The 24,510-nt window shown below is 40.4% G+C and overlaps 3 protein-coding genes across 3 annotated transcripts; 1 reads left to right on the top strand and 2 right to left on the bottom strand.

Moving 5' to 3' along the window:
- Positions 1–11,324: 11,324 nt before the first annotated feature.
- LOC135614611 (uncharacterized) lies at positions 11,325–12,178 on the bottom strand. The gene has a single exon (XM_065112142.1). The coding sequence runs from the start codon at positions 12,011–12,013 to the stop codon at positions 11,537–11,539; it is 477 nt and encodes a 158-aa protein (XP_064968214.1). The 5' UTR covers positions 12,014–12,178; the 3' UTR covers positions 11,325–11,536.
- Positions 12,179–15,452: 3,274 nt separating this feature from the next.
- Positions 15,453–18,292, top strand: LOC135614610 (alpha-1,3-arabinosyltransferase XAT3-like). Its single transcript, XM_065112136.1, has 5 exons — positions 15,453–15,994; positions 16,075–16,155; positions 16,361–16,507; positions 16,648–16,773; positions 16,955–18,292. Exons 1-5 carry the CDS (start codon positions 15,865–15,867, stop codon positions 18,112–18,114), a joined length of 1,644 nt encoding a protein of 547 aa, XP_064968208.1. The 5' UTR covers positions 15,453–15,864; the 3' UTR covers positions 18,115–18,292.
- Positions 18,293–21,820: 3,528 nt separating this feature from the next.
- Positions 21,821–23,866, bottom strand: LOC103987384 (alpha-1,3-arabinosyltransferase XAT3). The gene is made up of 3 exons (XM_009405677.3): positions 23,613–23,866; positions 23,429–23,515; positions 21,821–23,243 (listed from the first exon to the last, which is right to left on the bottom strand). Exons 1-3 carry the CDS (start codon positions 23,740–23,742, stop codon positions 22,018–22,020), a joined length of 1,443 nt encoding a protein of 480 aa, XP_009403952.2. The 5' UTR covers positions 23,743–23,866; the 3' UTR covers positions 21,821–22,017.
- Between the last annotated feature and the right edge of the window lie 644 nt (positions 23,867–24,510).

Raw genomic sequence — 24,510 nt, 5'->3', positions numbered from 1 at the left:
TCATTTCTTGAATTCACGGGTCACAAGTTTAATATCCCAGGATCATTTCTTGAACTCACGGGTCATAAACAATATCTTGGAGAGACGAGACTTGACCTTTTTTTGACGAACTAAATAAATAAAAATAAATAATATAATTCAAAATATAAAAAAAATATTTAAGTATGTTTATCTAAGATGAGTCTAAAAGTGTCTTAAAAAAGACCTCGAGTGGATATTATTCTAATGGACACATCCTTTCAATGGGTTGATTCGAGCAATTACATAAAATTATTAAAATAGAAAAAAAGAATATACAATATAAATAAGAAAAATGCATGGAAAAGTTATAATAGATATATCAAAATCATATATTCATATATAGGAAAGAAAATAAATGATATATACTTATAAAGACACCTTAAAAAAAAAACTCACATATAATTAAGTCATAAATAACACATCTTAAATAGTTCTCAAACCAACCTGTCATTAATTACATATTCTAATCGATATTGTAGGCTGACACGTTAGCATTTCCTGACAGGTCACTTCCACTCGGCTGACACCTCACTAAAATGTTGCCAACACCTAAGATGTGTCATATGGTTATTCATATGGGGAAAGCACTCGACAAGAGGACCTAAATAAGGAACTATCGAAAGGATTTTGTGAGCGTTAAAGCTCAAACTTGTTACGCACAAGCGTTGAATTCTTCAGGTTTACAAGGTCGCCATTGCCTCGAGCGTTCTCTTCCTTTCTTCTACAGCCACCAACATCTCTTTCTAAGGTTGCCTCGGTTGTAGCTGTTGCTCGATTGACGCTGCGATTGCTGGGGTTGAACAAGTTGCTGGCACCTGGTTGAGGAGGAGGAAGAAGCTATCGTGTGTTGCTGCTAAGGCTTGCTACCGCAGGTTAAATGGAAGAGGAAGTTCCGGTTGTTTCTCTGCAATAGGGTTGCTGCCGGAGGAGGCTAAATCGAAGAAGAGATAGCCAGGGTTGGTTGCTTCTTGGATGACTAACTACATCAAGGGTGCCGCTACAAGCTTGGAAAGAAGTGGAACAAGTTATGGTTTGATGCTACTCGAAGAAGAGGAAGAAGGTACTACAAGATCGAAGAGGATGCATGTCTCTTTGATCTATATCTCTACTTCTCTTGCTCTTCTACTGTTAGGGCCGACTGGGTTTTTAATTGACGCTCCTCCAAAGCTATCAGACTCCTTGTTTGACAGCCTTGGAAGTCGAGACGAGTTTAGTCTTCTAGCTACTTGGATAGTTGAGCTTGGATTTGATCTTAGGTATGGTTCGGTCAGATTGGGATTGAATTGAACTTCGATTCAAACTTCAGTTGAGCTGAGCTGAATTCATTTTAGACTCAAATCGGCATTGATCTGAATTAGAGTTTGACTCAAAGTGGGGTTGAGCTGAACTTGATTGTGGCTCATATTGGGTCCGATCATTCCTGATCATGCCACTCTTAATTGGTCGATTTAGCTCCTATTGAATCTAAAATTAGGTTATGTTCCTCGCCATTTGGATTTGAGTAACTGGACGATTTTGTTTGGTCCATCGTCATCGTCAGTGTTGTCACACACAGCCCCAGTCATATCATCTTCTTCTTCCATCATTATGATTATTCTCATCATTAGTCATTATCGACTTGTTGTTTTTTTTTAGGTGGACAAGAACTCAAGAAGAAGACAATCTTCGAAAAGGAAGACAGAGAAGCCGCTCCCGTTCTCGGGCTCGCGTTCGAGTCCGGTGGCATCGCCGAAACATCAAAGAAAGCCATATTATCTCAATTCGTCGTGCACACAGAGACTAACAAGAGGAAAAGAGAAGATCAAGAAGAATCGTCGAGTACGGTGCAAAGAACAAAAAGAATCCAAGATCTTTTTTCTCTTCTCTCAAGAAATCGAAAAAGATCCGCCTGTCGCACATCAAGGACGAGAAGAAAAGAAGAAGGAAAAAATATCCTTCTTCTCTCTCTCTTCTTTTCTTCCTTCTTCTTCGCTCTTTGATCTCTCCTTCTCCCTCTCTCTGCCGAAGAGAGGAAGGGCTGCCATGCAGCTTCTCCTCAGACGCCTGCGTTGGTTTCTCTCATGTTGTGTTCTCTTCTTGAAAGTGGGATGATTTCAAGGGCGCTGTGCCACCTATTACATCTTAATTCTAAACTACAGCTATTATAATTTAATCTTGAGGGTCTAATCCACTATGCAACATCACCCTTCACCATAAGATCTCATCTTCTTGTACGCATTGACAGGCACAAAAAGAAAAGATGTTTGTTCTTGACGTCGAATGAGGACGGTGAACAAACAGATGTTGTCGAGTGGTTCACTTTGATTTATTAGCTTATAAAATTCTTCGAGGTAGGTTTGCAAAATTGATCAACATATATAGCCAACACAATATGTATATACATATTAATTGTTATTTGCATCACTTACAAAATAGAAAGTGCTGAGATATGCTTCGCTTCACTCAGTTTTGTACGCCACCCATCCGAGTCAAGATATTGTAGTTCAACAATGTGTACAAGGTTGCAGAATGAAAACTCTTCAACTCACCGATCGTTACAATCTCCCCGGTCGTCATGCTGTGATAACACAACATGTTCTTCCAACCCAGGGATTCATCCGTCACCACCATATATATCCGATCTCCTCCCATAAATGGCAGTATAAAGTGGAAGCAGTCAATCTTATAGTATCTTCTTTTATATGAGAAGGTATACCTCTTGATCCATTTTCCATCATTGTCCATTATCCATACCAAGTTTTCATGAATGGGATTCGGTTGAATGATCGTCAAACACCCTTCGTCTGTCATCCCAATTAATCGAAACACTGTCTTTTTCAATGCTGGCAACAACATATAGCCTGCGCTGTTTTCATTGAGATTATACCATAATACATAGGGAGAAAGGTTCCAGTATATGACACCTCCTTTGTACACCATATTCGACGGAACTGATATATCATAACGTTTAAATGAGAGGATAATCTCCCGATTAGACATCCTCCATCGTCCAATATCTGAAGAGTATATATTGAATGTAAACTTCACGAATCCCTGTAAATGTTCTTCAAAAAGATTTACTAATTTATAATTAGTCGGAGTAGCCCATGGTTCAAAAGCCAATCCAAGAACATTATTTTTGGAGCATTCAGGGATGGCATGACCCTCGTTAGTCATTAGATTCCATACATAATATATTTTATTATTGGAGGGAGTCAATCCTTGCAGCTTTAATAAGACGAGCCCATTAGTAACTGTAATAATCGCGTCAACTTCGATGTCATGGGGAAAGAAAGATGACATAGGTTTGCAAATATCAAGTTTTCCAAGGACATTGATAGGTTTAAATTCAATTTTTTGATCATTCATATATATGAAGCCGAATGATCCATTGTGTTTTAAGTGTTGCTGTGCAAATACAAGGTCATAAGTGATGAGCTGAAGCCACCTCTTACAAACACACTTGAACCTCAAGAGGGTCTTGTAGGGAAGCCATTGGAGGATTTCAAAGTGAATAATGTCTTCGGGTATCCTTTCCATAAAATTGTCTTGTTTTCAATAATTATTTTAATTCTCTATCAAGAAAAAAATATAAGATAAAATGAGTACGAAGTAGGTGCTATAGGCCAAAGAAAAATCAATTGAGAAAAATAAAATATACTATTACATGGTGTGATTTACAAAGTTAAATAGAAACAAGAAACATGCTATCATTTATTTGTAATGTCTCACAACTTATTTAGTCACTAAGTTCAACAATGTCATAGATTTACAAACTTTTTTAGTCACTGAGTCCAACAATGTCTATCAACAGATATATTCCCACAAAAAAGGCAATTATATAGTCACGACTAATCTAAATGTTGTATACTAAGCAAAAGATGAACAAACATGCCAAGGAAGCATTCAAATGCCATTGGCATATCATCAAATAAATATCTACAATAACTTTTATCATAGTGCAGTTAGGGTTTCAATAAAATTTGACAGGGCTAGCGAAGTCCTAATTGTACTAGTTTTAGGATTTGTTATATGTGATATAATGAGTGTTTAAATTGAGTTTTCTTTAAGCATATAAGAATATTTTTTTTATTTATTTAGTTTCAGTGAGAGGATCATTAGGAAAGTCGACAGGGCTGCATGATTCAACTATTATTAATTTATTTTTTTGTAGTGATATTTTTTTACCAATATCAAGTTTAGGCCTAATTATTGATTATCCCTTATAATTAATTATTTTTAACATCTCAATCCATATTCTTTCTAAAAGTTATATTGAGATTCATATATTTACAAAAGTGAAAATTTTAACTCATTTACTTTAATAATTTTTTTAATCCTATAAAATTATTTTTTTAACTCTAGAGATCTTAATGTTTCAAACTTAATATAACATTTGAAAGTATAGGGACCGGGATGTTACGTAGCTAATTATAGAGATAATATATAATTAGCCCTTAAGTTCATAAATTTATAACCCCTTTATTGAGTATGATACTATTGATCTACTAAATTAGGTTTTACCTATTTCATTCAGTATCCTGAAACCTATGTTAAATTATAAATAAAAAGTCAAAAATTAATATATAAGCCTAATATAAGATCTTTTACTTATTCGTGAATTTCTAAATCGATCTAACCTAAGACTCGAAAAATATGATGGGCACCAAATCAATAGAAAAAAAAAAAAAATTAGTAATCAAAACCAGCCATAAACATCCCAGGATCAGATATGTCATATTTCTCATGTTATTGCTTCATTTCCTGAACCAATGGATCACAAGTTTAATAATAAATTATAATTTTATATAAAATATAAAATTTATGAACAATATCATAAAAAAGAATTTTCATAATCTAGTGGAAGGGAATGATTCGAAGCTAAGTAGAATTCTCCCTAGAGAAAATAACAAATATAATAAAATTTTCCTTGCCGAAAGATTTGAAGATGCATGAACAAATTTAAATAACTTTGGGAATGAATTAAATATTAAAACACAATTTATGAACTAAATCCATTGAGAATTTTATTTCCGTTTTTTTTATATGATCTTATGGGCCATTAATTCTCTCAGCACAAAGCGTGTCACTACTTTTGTTATTAAATTAAAAATATTAAATTTGCATAGTAGAAAATATGTTCAATCTAAATATATTTTTTTCAAAATATAAAAAAGAATAACTACTATTAATATCCGATCAATCTTCGATCTCAGCTTTACAACTCCATTTATAGAGAGAAGGGTTTACACATAAATATAACGGGGAATGAGCAAAAAATCCAAGGGGGAGGTAAAGAAAAAAAAAGAAAATCTAATCAGGGAATCTAAGGAATACTAAAATAATAAATCAAAAGGTAGAATTTAAGAAAGAATCCAGAAGCATATAAACACAATATTAAGGTTAAATCTCGATCCCATGTATGAAAATTAGTAAATATTTTTATCCTAAAATTCAACTAGTATTATTTCTCATACGAGTACAATCTTATATACACTTAACTTCATCTCATTCAGCCAATCGAGTAAGCACAGAAACAACTCAATTGAAGATGAAAATAAAAGAGGATTTTTTTGTGCACCCCTTTTTATAATTTTGGTAAACATAATATTTTCATATATGAAAACTTTGTAAAAGATAAAAATTTGATTGATATGTTCGTAGCTCCTGCATTTCAAGACCTCTCTCCTTTTTTCCTTCTTCTTGTATCTATATGGACACACGGAACCTTTGACATTACAACATGAAATCATACAATAACAAATATTATAAAGTTAAAATCAGTTATAAATGATTCAATATACAATATAAGATATATTAATTGCAAGAAAAAAAATGAAATCCATGATCAAACATGCATTTTGAAAATTAAAGCTCTCAACTAGTCGTGGTTCAAATACAGTTTATTATTGTATTTCGAATTAGTTTATAGCCAATTACACTTCTACTAAATAATAACATGGTCAAATTATATAAAAGAAGTTTTATGGATAACTAAAATTGTTAAATTATTTTAACGTTCAACATTAGATATTTAATCATGTACAACCTTATCAATACTCAGATCGTAATATTCAATGAGTTTCTAAAATAATTGATTAAGTTTATCCTACCTTTATTTTTAATCAAACAAACAAGAATATGATTGAGAAGTTAATCCCTATGTACATCAAATGCAAAGATAATTGTAAAAGAGCATTATGACAACACAATACAAACAAAAATAATAATTTATTTTAAAAAATTCTTCAATAATTCCTTAATCAAAATATATCGAGATTTTACACTAAATTGTTTGGAAAAAAAAAACATGAATCTAATTAAAAATAATAAATATTGAAATGATAAATTAAAAAAAAGTTTAAGAAGGTACATAAGTATATTTTTAATATAAAATCTGATACCTATGTTTGGGAATTAGCCAAGATTTCTACCGAAAGATTTATTCCTCGTACGAGCAATGTCTTGGAGAGATGAGACTTAGCCTCTAAATAAATGAATCTTTATGTGCAAATATCTGGGATGCTTAAGGATCTATTTATTTATTGAGCCTAAAAATATCTTAAAAGGGATTATTTTTTATCCGACCAAAAGTAGTGCATCGCATATTAGAAAATATTTACGCTTGCCCATATTTTTACCAAATATTTTGAATCAATTTAGAAGCTCGAATGTCAAAGAGTATTATATGGATCTATGATATTTATATAGAAATAGGAAAAGGTTGGGAAGAAATGAAAATTGGCACATAGTTGACAAGCTAGATATTTCTTGAAAATATCAAATAAATTTCCTATAATAGAAAATTAGTAGTTTTTGAATATCAAATAAATATTTCATTTCGATCAATAATTCTATACCATGCATTGTTTTTGGATTTTGATCAAAAATAATGCATCGCATATTAAAAAATATTTTCACATGCCTAAATTTATACTAAGGTGTTTTGAATGAATTTAGATGCTCAAAACATTATTTGGATCCATGATATTTCTTGGAAACAAGAAAAAAATTAGTCAAAAATAGAAAATGACACATAGTTCACGAAATAAATATTTCATAAAAATATAGAATAAATTTCCTAAAATAGAAAATCTATGACATAGATCCATCTATGTTCGATGCAAACCTTTTTTAAAACGTTCATATCATTTTGACTACTCCTTCTATATGATGCAATTTTTGGATTTTGAGCGAAAAATATGGCATCACATAATAGGAAATATTTGCTCAGTCCTAATTTTTTTCTAGTTGTTTTAGATCAATTTATAAGCTCAAATATCAACAAATATTGTATGGATTCATGATATTTATGTGAAAAATGAAAAGTTACCAAAAATAAAGAATGACACAAAATTCACAAGCTAAATATTTTATAAAAATATCTAATAATTTTTTAAAAAATAAAAAAATAGATCATAGCCAAATTTTTACCAGTTGTTTTGAATCAATTTAAAAGCTCAAATATAAAAAAAAAACATTGCATGGATCAATGATATTTTTATAGAAATGAAAAAAAAAAAGTTTTTCAAAAATAAAAAATGACACAGTTCATAAGATGAATATTTTATAAAATATCAAATAAAATTTCTAAAATAGAAAATCAATGACATATGTTCATCTAGTTTCAATGTGTGATGTATTATTTTTAGATTTTAGACAAAATAATGCATCACATATTAGGAAATATTTGCTCATTCCCATAGTTTTACCACTTATTTTGAATTAATTTAGAAGCTCAAATGTCAAAAAAACATTACATGGATCAATGATATTTTTTTATTAAAATGAGAAAAAAATTTATCAAAAAAAAAAATGACACATAATTCACGATGAATATTTCATAAAAACTATGACATATGTCCATCTAAGCCCAACGCAAAATTTCACGTTACGTTGACCAATCCTATGCAATGTATTATTTTTTAGATTTTGATCAAAAATAATATATCACATATAAGAAAATATTATATTTTCACGGGGAGCCTTGGATTAATTTACTTGTGTCAAAAGAAAACCGAGGCAAAGAATGATCTTAATTATATTAAGTGTTAGCACTAATTCAGAGATCAACTTTGGTAGCCACAGCAACGCCTTAACCAGATTTTGAATAAGATTGATTCAGATAATTATGTAATTAATTTTATTCAGATTATAGTAAGATGGAATTCATGGATTTTGAGCAAATTTTATTTTGTTGAGGAGTATGGAATCCAAGGGTTCATAAGTCCGTTGGGTGTTCCTTACCATCTTTTAAAGTTTACATGCTCCAAAAGGATAAAATCATGTGGGTTCAATCCTCATGGTTCAAAACAGACAATTCCTCACGTGCCTACGGGGTACGCCAAGACATACAAATTAATCAGAGTAAATAATTCATCGCACGCCTACGATACTGTTCTTTCGTAATCTCGAATTAAAAGAGTGTAACATTTACTTGAAGTTGACACTCGATCTTTCCTTCGTCTATGCAATGTCAACGTCCCATGAAAGTAAAGGAAAGCCGCTGCCGTTCTTGGCCTCGCATTCGAGTTCGGTGGCATCGTCGAAACATCAAAGCCATACTATCTCAGTTCATCACGCTCAGAGAGACTAACAAGAGGAAAAGAGAAGATCCGGAAGAATCATCGTGTACGGTGAAAAGAACAAAAAAATCCAAGATCTCGACATTGTCCAATAATAAATAATATAATATTTTTACCATTTTACGTGCTTTTCAGATACAATAAAGCACGGAGAAGAATGGTTAACGAATAATCATGTTAAAGAATTCAATGTCACGTATATCAAATAGTAAAACCATCATGCTCACTGGACGGATGAACAAACATCATTTTCCCTTTATTTTCCTTACTAATTGAGAGGTTTACTGTAGGAGGAAGAGATTGCTCATCATGTCTCGAATCACAGTTGCATTTCTGAGTGTACCTCTCCATGCAAACAAAACCGAAAGAAGGAGAGCGATAGGCAGTAAAACCCTGCACGATTGACGACATGTTTCTGTCGGTCTTCACAAGCTTTAACCCGAAGTAAAGATTTCTACTACATTTCCTCTCGAAGCTCGGCGATCCATCTTGGAAAGTAAATGCATCACCGGTGAGGTACAAACTCTGGGAGGGCGAATTGATGACAGGCCATTCATTGCAAGATCCCATTCTGTCTCAGTTTGTGGCCTGTAGATTTACCAAACTTTGAGGCTTCAATCTACGAATTTTTCCGTCACAAAATGGAAAACGAAAATAACAGAAGAACAGCAAATATAGTTCCTTTGCCTTGTTTCCATTCCGTCTGCGCTCAAAGGAAGGCATGCATCAAGATACAGCATACAAAGATAAGAAAGCAGAAGAAGTATCAGATGATTCAAGGTACAGATCATGCGTGAAGACAACAAAGTAAAAGGTTCTGCACTTTGTTGCTGTGCTAGATGATATACATAGATACGCAAAATAATAGGTGAAGTGCATCCGAAGACAAGCATGCAGAATCCGATGGAAATCTAACAGGCAAGAGCATGCAGGAATATCACATCCAAGGGCAGCTCCCTGCAACAAGGAGGGATTTCCACCGTAGAATCTGCTTCCGGAGACATTGAACTTGTCAAAAACTTGGAAAATGCGCAGCTATACAGGAGAAAAGAAGAATGTCTGGATGTAGAGCTCCCTTCAATCCAAACAAAGATCAGGAATGGGTAATGCAGCTCCTGGGTCATGCAAGCCATAAGCCTGTCTCAAAACACAGCTACCCATCCCTCTCTCCAACTCTAGGACGCCTCGGTAGCAAGATATATCCATGGGATAGGCAGATGGAATCCATGACACAGCAGCTCGATCCACCATCCAAGACACTCTTCTGGACACAGGGGGAGCTCTGGCTCAATTCATCGATTCCAAAGTCCCAAAAAGAACCATGAGAAGAAAAATTAATGGAGCGAACTCAGATGCCATCCACAACCACGTACTGCAAACCGGAGGCCAGAAGCCATGACACGACAACTTAAATCTCGAGGTGGGCGTGATTACTGGGAGATAGGATGGTGATTTTATAGGAGAGCTTCTCCCCCTACTTCCTTCTTTTCTCTGTTCCTTTACTCTTTTCTCTCTGGCTATAATCTTAAGGAAGTCTTCAGACAATGCTTAGTGGCATGAATAGAACCACTGACTCTCCCCTGAACACGCTCACATGTCCCCCATATGTAACGCTGATCTTTGTGGGCAGGAGCGGACTGCTCTCACTCAGATTTCTGTACGTTGCCACCTATAAATCCATTATTGGAGAAACGATGGGGAAACCAACTCTAAGAAATAAATGCAGTGGCTCTGCTCTCAGACAACCACCTCTGTCGTCCCTGATGCTCAGACCACAGTGCTAGTTCTTCCTCTGGTCAACCGCTCAGGCTAAAGCTCGACTGATTCTGCTGGTGATTTTGTGTTAGATAGAAGCTTTAGGTCTATATATAATATTCTATATCGGATCAGCTCTACAAACAAAGTCTAAGACAGTAAAAAGATAAATAAAAGTGCCAGGGGTGGGACTTCCAAGTTAAATTCGTAGGGCTAAGGCCTCCTTGAGTGCAGTTGGGTTGCAAGGAGAGGCCGATTAGAATCTCGTCACAGTAAGCAGACAACACCATTTTGTCTTCGCTCGTAGATATGGGTCTGTCAATCGATCAATAACGATCGTGCGTGTTGTGTGGTGTGATCGTCTCACTTCGTCTGCTGAAGTCAAAAGAAAATGAGGAACGATGACCTCAAGGTGTTGATCATCATGATGAAAATAAAAAGAAAAATAACACGATGCATCTCATCTCGGCAAAGTGATGATCCCTCTCTGTTTCTTGGAACTGTAGGGAGTTTGTTTGGATGCATACCGTGTAATCATTTGCCATGTTGCTCTGCTGTCCTTCCGGTAAAACATGCTATCTAACAGTCTCGCCATTGCCTACGGACTAGATCTTGTTTTCCATAGCTGGTCAAGCTTTTCTTATTGCTTTATTGTTCTTACCATGCTAATCAACATAATTCAGAGTATTCATGCTCAGTAACATTTCTAATCGATCTGTTCTCACCCAATTCATACGAGTTGTTTATTAAACTAGGCAGAGTTAGATCTTTGGTCCGAAGATTTCAACCTGTCAGGTAACAGTTAAAAGCTGATAACATTTGTCCAGTCGAGCAACGAAATATTACCATTGCAGTCAGCTGGGGTTAAAACATGGCTTTGCCATAAGGACTGCGATCTCCTTGTCCAAGTCCATCCAGAGGAATCAAGAAGCATTTATAATGATCATCTTACCTCGTCATTCCGTGGAGCCAACAAAAGAGAAGGAAGAAAAGATACATGTAGATATATGTTCGGAGCGAGATAGAATTACATAGGCGACTCGCTCTTCAGATTATTCCAAGTCGCGCATTATAATTCAAGGAAGGTCTTGCAGATGTCAGGGTGGAAGCTCGAACCAAATCCGTGCAGGATAAGAGAACCAAAAGATGTACAAAATAATAGGAAGCTCCACATTCGTTCTGATGCCGACACTCGTTCATGGAACTTCTACGATGGTGTCCAGTGCCGGTTTCCAGGACCGCTGCCTCGACATCCTCTTGCTGATCCTGGCGGGCTCGTTCACTTTCTTGGCTTCTGCAGGGAGCAGGCACAAGTCACTGAGGACGGGGAAGATCCTCCTCCTGATATTGTTCTTGGACGCCCCCCACTTCGTTGCAGCGGAGGCCCTGCGTGAAAGGGCTGCCATCTCCTCCTCGGTGAGCACCGAGAAGAGCATGTCCATCGGGAGCAAGAAGTAGACCCGGCGTCTCTGGAGCGCCTCGTCGGCCTTCAGTCCGGGGATCCGGCACCCGACGCTGAGATGGTTGGAGCTGCACACGAACTGCCCGGGGTTCTCTACCATCAGCTCCGCCGCTCTCACCGACTGCACGTACTCTTCGAGTCCGCCCTCGCCGTTGATGACCTTTGTGGATCCACCTGAGGCAGAAAAAGGTGTGCATGCATAGTTCCCCATGAGAATACCGTTTCTGTTCCGTACCCTTCCCGGCAACTAAATGAACATGGTGATGGGACAGAGAGGTTGATAGAGGGAGGGATTGGGGAGTCGAGGAAGAAAGCAGGGACGACTGGTCCGTTTGCTGTCCACCTCCAAATGATAAAAGAGCCGATGAATGCCTGTGGATGCCGATGGTGCTGGCACTTTAAAAGGCGTGCGAGGGAACGGAGGAGAGATTTGGCAAGGGGTCGCTGTTGTCCACGGGGAATTGTTTATGGACAGCACATGGGCTGGGAAGCAGACAAATCAAATAAGGAAGCACAGTCATTGCATCTGCTTGGGCCGTCACCTAACACCTCTCGCGGCATTTTCTGATAGAGGTAGAACAAAAAAGCAAAGAGAGAGAGAGAGAGAGGCTTCGTAGGATCATGTAGGAGTCTACCCATCTGTCACCTTATGTTGGTAGCTTTCTCTCAGGCAAGTGCCAAATCCAGCTTGCTTTCACGGCGCATTCTGGTTGGTTTGGCCCCCATTCACCATCACTGCCTGAGAAGGACCGGTCACTGGTTGGTATGACCGTGCAAGCTGTCTCTGTCCTTGTTCGCAGGCCCAAATCTTCCCCATACTTTCATGTAAAGAAAAACTATAATGACCCAACTTGTGTAGAACAAGTTCAGTCCCAGCCAGGGAACTCAACTAAAACAAAGGGTCTTATCATCTTCAGAACTGTCAAGTGGATCGGAGGATAAGTCTGTGTTGTTCTTGAAGTTGCAGCAACCTTGCCTTCTCGGCATACTCGGTAAAATGATACTGGACTTGGCGTTTGCAGAGAAGCATATGGCCATATATTTATATGGAGAGCGAACTTTTCTCAGTTGCATGTTGGTGTAGTTTTGTTCATGTCATGCCCATATCTCTGCAGTTCGAACGATCCGCGGTGGTTGTGGGGATGAGAAAGGGTCTACGCTTCATCATTTGGGGAATCCTGAAAACAATTCAATGGGGGAGATAAGCTATTCTTATTGTAATCCAAAGATTTCCTGTAGGTAGGCTGTGCAAGTTGGCACGGAACCAATGATTAGAGAACATAAAAACAATCAAGTAGACAGATTGTTCATCTTAGACCGACTAGTCTGTGGACCAAAGTGCAGAGTCCGAACTATTATTATTCGGTGTCGTCTTCATTGCGGATACATCCAGAAGGAAACCGTGTTTGTACATTAGTTTCTCCTCAAATCTTTTTCTTCTCTTTTTAAGCATTAGCAATCTGAATTCTCATCAATTAAGTTTTAATCTCATGTCTCCGGAGATGGTGTCGTCTTCCATTCTCGAGGTTCTTGTGGAAGTCTGTCATCGAGTTCCTGCCCTCATCCGTGAAATGGAGATGAGAGTCTCATGTAATTAATCGCGGGTTCAACACTGGGAAAACAAGAAGCCGAAGAATCTAATGGGACGGATCACATTATGCTTCCAGTAGATTTTGTGTATTTGGCATGAGCTTATATATAGTTTGCTATATATAATGATGTGATCGAGAAACCATCAGTTTCCCCTTCTGGGCCTGTGGCCCGGCCCTGTTTAGTTTCCCTTATTTATCGTGCCAATGTCCTTTCTGAATGAATATTCAATTAAATAAGAGGCTCTGTGTTCTTTGGTTGTAATCGATGGCAGTAGTGAAAAGGCAGACCCTGTCGCTTTGATTGTTCCCTAAATGATTAAAGTATGCATGGATTAATAACACTTCAATTAGGGTTACATGATTGCGCCAATGGCTAATCATGTGGCATGGATTTGGAATTGTAACTCGAGGACCAGTGTGTCTATGTTGGTGGGACGGTTTAACCAATGCTGGTTAGATCGTCTTTTGCAGTACGTGCCATTAATTAATGTTCTTTAGCAAACTAAATTATTGTGCCAAAGAAAAAAATTAACTCTTTTTTGAAGAAACCGAGGCAACGAATGATCTTAATTATATTAAGTGTTAGCGCTTTGGCGGAGGTTTTGATTGCAACAAAGAAGCTAATTCAGATAGATACCAACTTTGGTATCCAGCAGCCTAATTGCTGGAGTCAAGATTGAATTGGATAATTATATAATTAATTTTATTCAGGTTTTAGTAAGATGAAATTCGTGGATTTTGAATCAATTTCATTTCTCTCTATCATAAAAAGAAAAATGTCGGATCATTTTTGGATATATGTATTTATCTGACCCGTTTGATTTCTCTGGTTGAGTTCGGAATGTCCTCAAGTCATGTTAGAAGATTGATGGTCGATTGACTTTTAGTTTGGTAGGTTGAAATCCACCATATTGTTCTTTCATGATGTCAGAGTAAGAGAATATAGCGTGCTTGACAAGTAATTTGAAGTCGACACTTATCCCAAGTTGTTGCATCGTCATCGTCCCATGAAAGTAACACAATTGACCATCTGCTATCGGAGAACCAGTCAAAATTTGTGATTTATCAGCTGAGTTGTTTGCTTTCCTTTTCTTCTAGTCTAATTCACGTCAATCACATTATTATCCCATCTCATAAATTTATAATTACTAAGAAAAAATATCATTGGTCGGAAGAATTATTTGAGATATCTTCAAGATGAAACTCTTGATGTATCATTTACACGAGGTTAAAAATAATTTTTTGATATGATCTCTTTGGCACTCAAATTAGTAAACGGAGGTTACTAAACGGGCTCGAGTAATTTAAAATGAATTCTTATATTAAATTTAAGATATATTTTTATACCTTAAAGCACGAAAAATATTTCTTTATCATAAAGATGAAAATAAAACTGATAAACATCTTTCTTATTATAATGGATGAAAAGAAAATTTATGATTAAATTATCTTTTTATATCAAATATATTTTTTTATCATAAAAATGAGAAGAAAATTTATAATTATCTTTCTTATCATAATGAATAAGAAAAAAATTTATAATTATCTTTCTTATCATAAAAAAAATTATAATTATTTTTCTTATCATAATAAATGAGAATGAAGTTTGTATTCCTTGATAAGAAATGGATCTCACAAGCGATGTTAGTAGATATTGTATTTCCTATCAACAATATAACATTTTTTGTTTCTTATCATAGCAAATTGTTTACATCCCATTGGGCCCTTAAATGCTTTCTTTCCAATAAAAAAAAAAGCATAATTAACTTGAAAAGAATCAAACTATATTCCTCATCTTAAATTAAGTTGTGTGTCTCTAAAAGACCAAGTCTTACTACATTAGCTGATTTCCTGCGCACCACCTCTAGCTAACCTGTATCTACTGCTTTAATCTGTTCTTATTTACGGCAGCCAAAGAGTCCACAACGTAATGAACATGTCCGGATTGAGGTGGGCGTTCACCTACCCATGACTTCCTTTACATGTCTCGATTCATCCAGGAGTCCAACTTCCTTGCAAGAAAGTCTTCGGTGTTTGTGTCTTGCTCTTCCCCGTGCTTTCCTCACATGCCAGAAGAGTGAGCCATGTGGTCGCCACTAAAAACCGTGGATCCAGAAAAGTCCATCCGCACTCCTGCTTGATACAGCTTCTCACAGAAAACCATGGATCTAAAACATCTGCTTAGAATAGTAAACGAGGGTTTGGAAGACGAAAGCAAACAAGGCTTTACTATCATCGACTAACCGGTCAACAAGGGGTGGCCAACCTTGTTTAGCAACATTCCTAAAGCCGACCTTACAGGCCGACAATGGAGCTAAAACTGTGAGTTTCACATGTCATGAGCTTCATGCTCTGCAGGCCGATCACGGTTGCTTCTCCCTGGCCTTCTCGGTGAGGAAGATGGCACTCTTCTGAGCCCGCAAGAGAAGAAGACCGTCCACTGCCGGTGGCCGGAAAATTTGTACGCGAGATGAAGTTAGCTACCAACGTCAGAGGAATCGATCCTCTGAGTTTGGGAGTGGGAGTGCTCATCGGATGCTTTCTGGTCTCACTGACCTATGTTACCATGTACAAGTCTGACATGCTTAGCTCTTCTTTCTGTAAGTTGTCGGCGTTCATTTTCTGTGAAAATATGGCACAGCCTCGTTCTTCTTCCTCATAGTTCCGATTTGTTTTGCAGTGGCTTCCCAGATCTCATCGTCGACGGACGCAGCTTCCACGAGGCATTCGACCGAAAGCTTTAGTGGTACTCGACAACCAGGTAAGAGTTAGAAATCTGTGTTCATGACGAGTTTCTGATCTTTGCGGTAGAAAGGGGACTCGGGTGTGTCTTCTGATTTGGACTACCGGATGGATGATCTCCGGTTTAGGCTTGTTTACAGAGATACATGTTGTCCTCTGCAAGCTGTTTTAGCTGACGATCGCTCCTGTTTCCTTTTCTTTTCCCAACTATATTTTTGAGACAGCACGGGAGAGCAAGCCGAGATGCAATAGCAGCAGCGCCGGATCAGATCTTTGTGAAGAGAACGAATTTACAGGCACGCTAAGGATTTCTCCCTCGGAATCTGATATTATACCAAGGGAGAAAACTTCTGGAGGTACAAGAAAACCAGGTAAAAGCGACCACCTCCCTTCTCTTTGGATTCCATCATAGCACAGCTTCTCGAGTTCAACAAGAGGACTTTTCACATCGTCCTTTTTAAGTTGATGCCTTGAGGTGGTATCCTAAGCTCAGTTTGCACCACACATCCAGACAACAAGAAAGAGGGAATCGGCCGACCTTGCGATGCAAAATCCGGCCGATGTCAAGTTGTGAACGGTCCGCCTACCCTGGTCCATCGTCTGCAGACACCAGTCTCAAGCCATTCCAAGAAACCAGGTACGGAGCTCTTGTCTCATGTTCGATGAACACAACTCTAATGTTCTGCGGCAGAAGAAAGCAACTGAAATTACTCGAGTCTTAATAAGACACAGTTCACTCGGCTGGATGAGTTCAGCTTCTCAGCGACCAAAGGTTTGATCCAATTTTCGCATGTTCTTTCCACTGTGTTGGAATGTAGATGTGGAGGCACAGATGAGGCCACTGTGTGAGATCGGCTACAGGAGTGATGTCTGTGATATCCATGGTGACGTTAGAATCATTGGGAAGGATTTGTCGTCTGTGATACTCGTCACCCCCTCTCGAGCTGCCCGAAACGAGTCATGGCAGGTGAAGCCTTACGCCAGGAAGTGGGACCATGGGGTCATGCCCCGTATCAAGGTAGTGAATGTGAGATCAGAGAACGACTATGTTGCAGCCCCTCAATGCACCGTCGGCCACACCGTCCCTGCCATCGTCTTCACCACGGCCGGATACATCGGAAACTACTTCCACGACTTCACCGACGTGTTGGTCCCTCTGTTTCAGACGGCGCGCCAGTTCGACGGCGAAGTCCAGTTCGTCATTAGCTCGTGCAACCTCTGGTGGATCAGCAAGTACAAGCCGTACTTCGGCAAGCTGTCCCGGTACGAGATCATCGACTACGACAAGGACGCCAGAGTGCACTGCTACAAACACGTCATCGTCGGCCTGAGAAGCGACCAGGACATGATGATCGACCCCTCCAAGTCGCCGATGGGATACACCATGTCCGACTTCATGGGGTTCATGCGGAGAACCTACTCGCTCGACAGAGATCACGCGCTGAGGATTAGCGAAGCGCCGGGGAAGAAGCCGAGGCTGCTGATCATATCGAGGAGCCAGACGAGGAGGTTCGTGAACGTGAACAAGATCGTGGGCATGGCCAAGAAGGTCGGCTTCGAGGTGGTGGTGTCGGAGGGCGGCTTCGACCTGGCCAACTTCTCGCGCGTGGTGAACTCCTGCGACGTGATGCTGGGCGTGCACGGCGCAGGGCTGACCAACTTCGTGTTCCTGCCGCCCGACGCCGTCCTGATACAAGTGGTGCCGTTTGGCCGCCTGGAGTGGGTCGCCAGCACCTACTTCGCGAAGCCTGCTGGGAAGACGCAGCTGAAGTACCTGGAGTACACCATCGGTGAGGACGAGAGCACGCTGACGGAGTTGTTTCCCAGAGACGATCCAGTGTTCAGGGATCCCAAGTCCATTCACAAGCTTGGGTGGATCAAGATGGGAGAAATCTACCTCACCAAGCAAAACGTAAGGCTTGACCTGAAAAGGTTCAAGCCGGTTTTACTCGAGGCTCTCCGGCTTCTCAGAGAATAGAAGATACAGCAAAAGTAAGTAGGAAAATTTATTGATTATGTGTATCGAATAAGACTCGAGAAAAAATTCCAGCTTCGATCCAAGGCATGTCGTGTTCTTCGATGGATACCTTGGCAGCCTTCGCATATGGAACCGACGAGATACTTTCTGCAACAAGTGACCATTATTAGTTTCATCATGTTGATAATATCCTCTTCAGATGATTCATGGGAAGATGGCAATATGGTGTGTGTCCCGCCGATTACTTGGTGAGCAATAAATATGGTAGACGGATTCTTGCAGGAATCACGTGAGCCTTCAGACTGCTTCACGCTCGATGCCACTCGTGGCAATCGATGAAAACATTAAATAGATTCGTCCACTATTTCCCTTTCTCCGAGGCCTGCATGTCTCACATGACTCGGTCGGGGAAACCCTGCGCAGTAGGTAGGGTTTCATTGCCATGCGGTGGTGGACCTGATACCGATGAAGACCTAGATGTATTCATCGATCGATCCATAGCAGACAGCTACATGGAAGAGGGGACATTTTTGACAGCCCATATTTCACAGAAAAAGAAGGATGAAATTTATGAGTTCCTTGTGGTACAGGTCAAAGCATCAGCTCAACGATTGATGTTTGTCCATATAATAACTTTTCTTCTCCACAGACATATGGACAAACTAAGTACTCTGTTCCTTTGTCATTCAATTTAAATTTTTGTTTGGACTAAATCATATTGGGTGGCACAAGGATATTGCTCACAATCATTCATCATGATACACCAGTAAAGTTGTGATGCAGTTGGGAGTTTGCCCTACCCATATGGCCGATATAGTCATCTTCTTGGGCTCTTCTGACATAGAGAGGACTCGCAATGTCTCAACATCATGTTCATCATTTAAAGCTGTGTAAGTTAGATCACCAAGAAAATTGACAGAGGCAGGGACTGTTTGAGGTGACCTTTTTGACTGGTTTTAGTTGTCTGATTGGCCAAGATACTCCCTTTTCATGTGTAGAAAATGCTGTTTAGTGTTTTGATTTCTCTATTAGAAAGTTCAAATAATAGGCCCCATAATTCTTCAAAAAGTAGAGATTCCTATCTTCTACAGTCATTGGCGAAATCACATCTCATAATTGTTCTGGTGCAAGTGGACTGCAGGCTCCGAAGCTTTTTGATGGTGCACTTAAGCTGTAGGAGGACAAATGGCAGCAACATCAAAGGAACAGAAGAAAGTCCACACTTTTCGACTGTGCAATCCACACGTCGCTAAGGCCTCCTCCATGTCTCCGACACAGCATCGCACATTCTATATGTTGATGACACCTTTTCGATGATGACCTGTACATCTTCCACATTTTTGTAGTGGAAGACAATGAAATTTATGCTCGAAATGGCCCCATTCCAATGGAACTCGTTGATGGTGCAGGGAACTAGATATGCCCCTTTGGTTGTACCACACTTAACTTGCTGCCACCACACGAAGCCCAAATAGTTGTGCATGCATAGAAGATGGCGATGCTGTAGGGCACAAAACAAGAAGACTTTTTATAGTGGGGAAAGGAATTAGGTACGTGGGGGCACGTCAAAGGCATTTGAAATGATCGATACAGACTATATAATGAGGAAACCAACGTAGTGAGGGGAGTCCATCTCCCTCGCTACGTATTCCTCTCTACCAACTTGCTGTGATAGTATTTTGCACCGAACCCATGTCTCGGACAAGCAAAGAGTGAGAGAGATGGTCACTTGGTCGACTATCACGTTAACACACACAAGTCCGTATTTGCTCAGTAGTAGCTTACCATCTCCGAGTCGTCAATGGAGACCGGTTCGGCTGCATAAAGATAACTCTTCCCTTCGCTGACCCGAATAGAGAAGAATTTAGGATGGCGACGGAACTGAAGCTGTTCCGGAATGCCGGCCAATCTCAAAGATCAAGATTTGTGGTGCTCGTCACTTTCTTTCTCCATGACCTTCATGGTGATGCCGCGGCCTCTCACTTCCCCATCTGGTATGTTCCTCCGATCTCGGCCACTTTTCCTCTCTGCTGATTCTGCTTGGTTCCATTAGTTTGCTTACGAAGCTCTGCCGCCAAACGTGTCATTATGTTCACTGCCATTGCGGTCAGCTCAATGCTGCGTCCTCAGAGATCAGGTAATCCCCCGTAGCTTGAATCTGCAACTCATGGATGTCTTTGGTGTTTGATGTGAATCACTAGTACTCCAATTAGTGATGTTATGCTTTAGAGACCATGTTTAACGGTTGCAATATCTTGCTTGCTGCATAGATGTGGAGCCAAAGATATCAGTAGACTCTTCGCTTTATTCTGCTTACTCTTTAAGAGAAGATGAATAAACTATTCAGCAATCATCTGTCTCATTTTGATTAAACTCAAGCTTTACTTTACTAGGTTAATTAACAGCAGTATGGTTTCAGTGTGAGATTAAGTTTGTTTCTTTGCTAGAATGTTTTCCTGCCAAAGCAAGGTAGAAAAGCCAGTTGCAATGCTCTGCTTAAGATCTGCGAACTATACAGCATGCAAAGCTATTCTTCACTAGAGTTCATCTCCGCAAGAAAATAGGGAAACATCAAGAGAACCAGCTCAGATGAAATTTAGGAAAGCAAGTACAAGAAAACTGCAACATCAGAAGTTAAGAAACCAAATCTGGTGAAGTTAATACGCAGAAGTAATTTTGGTTTTAAATGATAAAGATTAAAAACGAGGGGAGGCAGCAGAAGTCCATAAACATGTTGTTGTGATGCTACTCTGGTCTTTGAATCCATCTTCATCTTCGAGTACAGATGCATACACGAAACATGCATAGGCGAGGACGAGAGAGGGGCGCAGGAAGGACAATTATCGAGCCACCATTTGCATCGTGCGCCACGCCATCCCGATGGAAAAAAGAGCTGCTCTGCAAGTCTGAGAAATAGCCATTGCAGAGGACGGACGCCCCACCTGCATGATGGAGCAATAACATACTGTGTGGCATGTGATCTCTACGCAGAATTGCCTCATAATGTGACAAGCGGCTGCTCTCCCGAGAATCACCACAAAGTTGAAGCAGTAAAACTTGGCCTTTTTCTTTTGCTTTTAGCTGGTTGGGCCCAGGTCATGATCAGTACCTGAGGATGCTACTTCCAAGAATAGATTCTGCTGATCCTTGGCTGCCCATGGTGATGATGAGCCTTCTTTTCCTTGCAAGTTTCTTCAGCTGCGATATGGGATTCATTCGTCGGTAAAAGAGAGAACGGTGACCACTTACGCGAGAGGTAGGCTCTTGTTGTGGGCACGCAGTTGCCATCCTTCTCCGATAGCTCCTGGACACCAAACCAAAATGGCTGAATAGCATGTTCATGCATCTGATTTGACTTCTGCCAAATCTGATTTGACAACTTTGCAGATTGGTAACCATGTATCTTTCAACTCTCTTGCGATAATGTCGAGAGACTTCATTAGGCATCCCTAATCTCACACTCTCCTAAAAAGATTGTAAGCTGCAATACACTATGTTTACGCAGAATGCAGGAAATAATATGAATCTATGATCCCGTATCCCATATACCAACATATCCCAGTTCCCACGAGGCAATAATTGGAGATCACAAAGAAGTGGCATCAATAGTTAAGCAAGCATCCTCCAACAAAGTTGGCATCAGACTTTTGGGTAGCCATGAATGAGATGTGTCAATCTGCAGGCAATGTGCAAAGTTCTTATGCCCTGAGATAACTCCTTTGATTCAATTTCCCAGTATGAGTAACTAATTACACCTGTGTAAGATCCAAATGCTATTGTCCGATCCAGAGGCACACTTGGAAGAATTTTCTTGCAGCCAGATAAAAAACGAATGCAAAAAAAAGAAAAAGAACAGAGAAGAAATGCGGGCGGGGAGATCTCGTCAACTGCGGACGCCATTGCTCAAGCTTCTTTGCTGTTGTGAGGCAGGAGGCTGCGAGCCTCCAGGAGAGTGTTCTTGAGCCTGTCCAGCTGAGGCCTCACGTTCTGGTTCTCCAAGTACACCTCGCTGAGTGCGTACCAGCCTTGCTTGTGGATGGAAGACGGATCCTTGAGCACCGGGTGATCCTTCGGGTACTGCTCGGTGAGCGAGCTCTCGTCTCCCTCGATGTGGTAGTCCAAGTACTTGAGCTGCATGTCCCGCGAAGGTTGCCCGAAGGTGTCCCTTGGAAGCCAACCCGGGGCGCCCATGGGAACCACCTGGATGAGCACCGCCCCCGCCGGGAGGAACACCATGTTGGTGAGCCCGGCGCCGTGCACACCAATCATCACGTCGGCGGAGTTCACCAGCCTCGCGAACTCCCCGACGTCGGTCTTGTTGGTGGGCTCGGTGACCCGCACATCGAACCCCAGGCTGGTCGCCATGTCCGCTATCCCCTTCTCGTTCAGGAACACCCGGGTCTTGTTGCGGGAGATGAGCAGCAGCCTGGGCTTCCTCCTTACCCCCCACCGCTCCACCGTCGGCCTCTCCAGCCCGTACGCCTTCCTCAGCATCTCCTTGAACTCCACGATGGAGTACCCCGTCGCCGTCTTCGAGGGGTCGACGCCGAGCTCCTTGTGGAAGCTAAGCCCGACAATGACGCGGGGGAAGCAGCGCACGGCGCCCGGGTCGTCGTTGTCCGCGTCGATGATGTCGTAATTGGAGAGCTGCCTTAGAATTAAGATGAATCTGCTCACCCACGGAGGCTTGAAGTCGGCTACCACGAACTGGACCTCGCCATGGAACCGGTAGGAGGAGATGAAGAGGGGGACTATGACATCGGTGAAGTCATGGAAGAGGTTGTCGGTGAATCCTCCGATCGAGAAGACCAGCGCCGGGACCGTGTACTTGGCAGTGCACCGAGGAGGTGCCTTGTCGCTGGGGAAAGGCTTCATCGTCCACTCGTTGACCTTCTTCATGGCTGGGGGGTCATGCTTTCTGCAGTAAGGTTTGATCTTCCACTCTCGATCTGCCAAAGAAGGGTGTAGGAAGATGGTTCGGGAGCTTCCCTGCAATCTGATACCGCCTTCCGCTTCGCAGACGTTGGATCTCTTGCTTGTTTCGGAGCAAAGAGGTCTGCTCAAGTTGCTCACGGCTTCATCTGCGACAATTTTTGGAGCTACAGCATTTCCCTCATCATCTTCAACCCCTGCACAAAACAGAAGATTTGAACCATCACCGGCTGATTCAGCTAATTTTTCTGAGGAAGATCCAGCTTTCTTCACCACCTCTTTGGGTTTTTCTTGAATTCACATCAAAGTTTGGATCTTAGCCACAATCTCTCTCAGAAAAAACAGTGTCTTGATGTTTCCCTCGGTGTGCAGGTGAAATTACCTGGTAGAGCAGCAGCTTTCCCACTCTTCTCAGTGACGATCTCTGAGACCTCAACGTGATCTACTTCTGTCGGTGACTGAGCCTTGGCTGTAAGAAGAACCAACAGCAGAATCTTCTTGAGAACACGAGATCCACAAATCCCCAAGGAAAGAAAAGATCAAACAAGAATCAATCGCGGGGATACCATATGGAGAGGGGCAATAGCGAGCCTTGATGAGAGAGAGGATGCACAGGGAAAGAAGCATGGCGGCGACGATGAGCGCATTGCCTGGCCTCCGGGGCTCGACCCTGGGAGGAGTCCGGAGAGGCTTCATCCTTCTTCCTCTCTCTCTCTCTCTCACTTTCTCTTCTCTCTGTCTCTGTGGATCACTTTTCTTCTTTATCCAACACTGAAAGGACTATATTTGCGTTTACACTGGTGTGTTCCGGTCATGTTTGACCAAATGACTCAAAAGTCTCTCTCTTCAACCCATATATTTTGTTGAAAAGCAACTCAAATAATTGTTAACTTGATATGATATTTGACTAATTGATTATATTTTTCTATTAATCCTGTAGTGAACACTTATTACTCCAATAAATATATTACGTCTCGGCTTTTTATCCCCTCATTTCTCATAGCAGTGAGATTTTTACTCCAATAAATATATTACTCCAATATATCTATTATTCCCGTAGTGAACACTTATTCTTCGCTGGTAGCTGTGAGATTTTTATCCCCTCGTTTCTCATATCTCGAGTGATGTTGACTGGAGTATGTTTCGGGACCAAAAGCATGATTGTGAATCAATAAACTAAGTCCCTGAAATCCCGCAAGAAACCCTTCACCAAAACAGGGCTTCCTCAATAAATTTCACCCGCAAAAGACAATTAACAATGACAACGAAAACAAATGTGGTGGTGGTGATTAGCAAGATAGAGGTCTAAAACCTGTGTCCACTAGTGGTTCAAAGTTTTGGCTGGGCAGACAGAGGTGGCTGGCCATGCTTTAATGCTCCAAGCTGAATCAGCAAAAGGCTGTCTGTCATATTCGAAGCCCTGCTCGCTAAAGTTTAAGGTGGGATGATGCACTGCTTGCTGCA

The sequence above is a fragment of the Musa acuminata genome, chromosome BXJ2-6, assembly GCF_036884655.1.
Source record: "Musa acuminata AAA Group cultivar baxijiao chromosome BXJ2-6, Cavendish_Baxijiao_AAA, whole genome shotgun sequence".
In the NCBI taxonomy this organism is placed as follows: Eukaryota; Viridiplantae; Streptophyta; class Magnoliopsida; order Zingiberales; family Musaceae; genus Musa; species Musa acuminata.
Note: the sequence above shows the minus strand (reverse complement) of the source record. Positions and strands in the feature narration are given on the sequence as shown.

What these genes read in the sequence shown, in the direction of transcription:
- LOC135614611 (XM_065112142.1), bottom strand. Translation starts at nt 12,013, where the DNA reads ATGGGGAACTATGCATGCACACCTTTTTCTGCCTCAGGTGGATCCACA.
- LOC135614610 (XM_065112136.1), top strand. Translation starts at nt 15,865, where the DNA reads ATGAAGTTAGCTACCAACGTCAGAGGAATCGATCCTCTGAGTTTGGGA. An exon ending in CATGCTTAGCTCTTCTTTCT is followed by an intron (nt 15,995 to 16,074) that starts GTAAGTTGTCGG and finishes TTTGTTTTGCAG; the next exon opens with TGGCTTCCCAGATCTCATCG. An exon ending in AAGCCATTCCAAGAAACCAG is followed by an intron (nt 16,774 to 16,954) that starts GTACGGAGCTCT and finishes GTTGGAATGTAG; the next exon opens with ATGTGGAGGCACAGATGAGG.
- LOC103987384 (XM_009405677.3), bottom strand. Translation starts at nt 23,742, where the DNA reads ATGAAGCCTCTCCGGACTCCTCCCAGGGTCGAGCCCCGGAGGCCAGGC. An exon ending in CTATTGCCCCTCTCCATATG is followed by an intron (nt 23,516 to 23,612) that starts GTATCCCCGCGA and finishes TTCTTCTTACAG; the next exon opens with CCAAGGCTCAGTCACCGACA. An exon ending in GAAAGCTGCTGCTCTACCAG is followed by an intron (nt 23,244 to 23,428) that starts GTAATTTCACCT and finishes TGTTTTGTGCAG; the next exon opens with GGGTTGAAGATGATGAGGGA.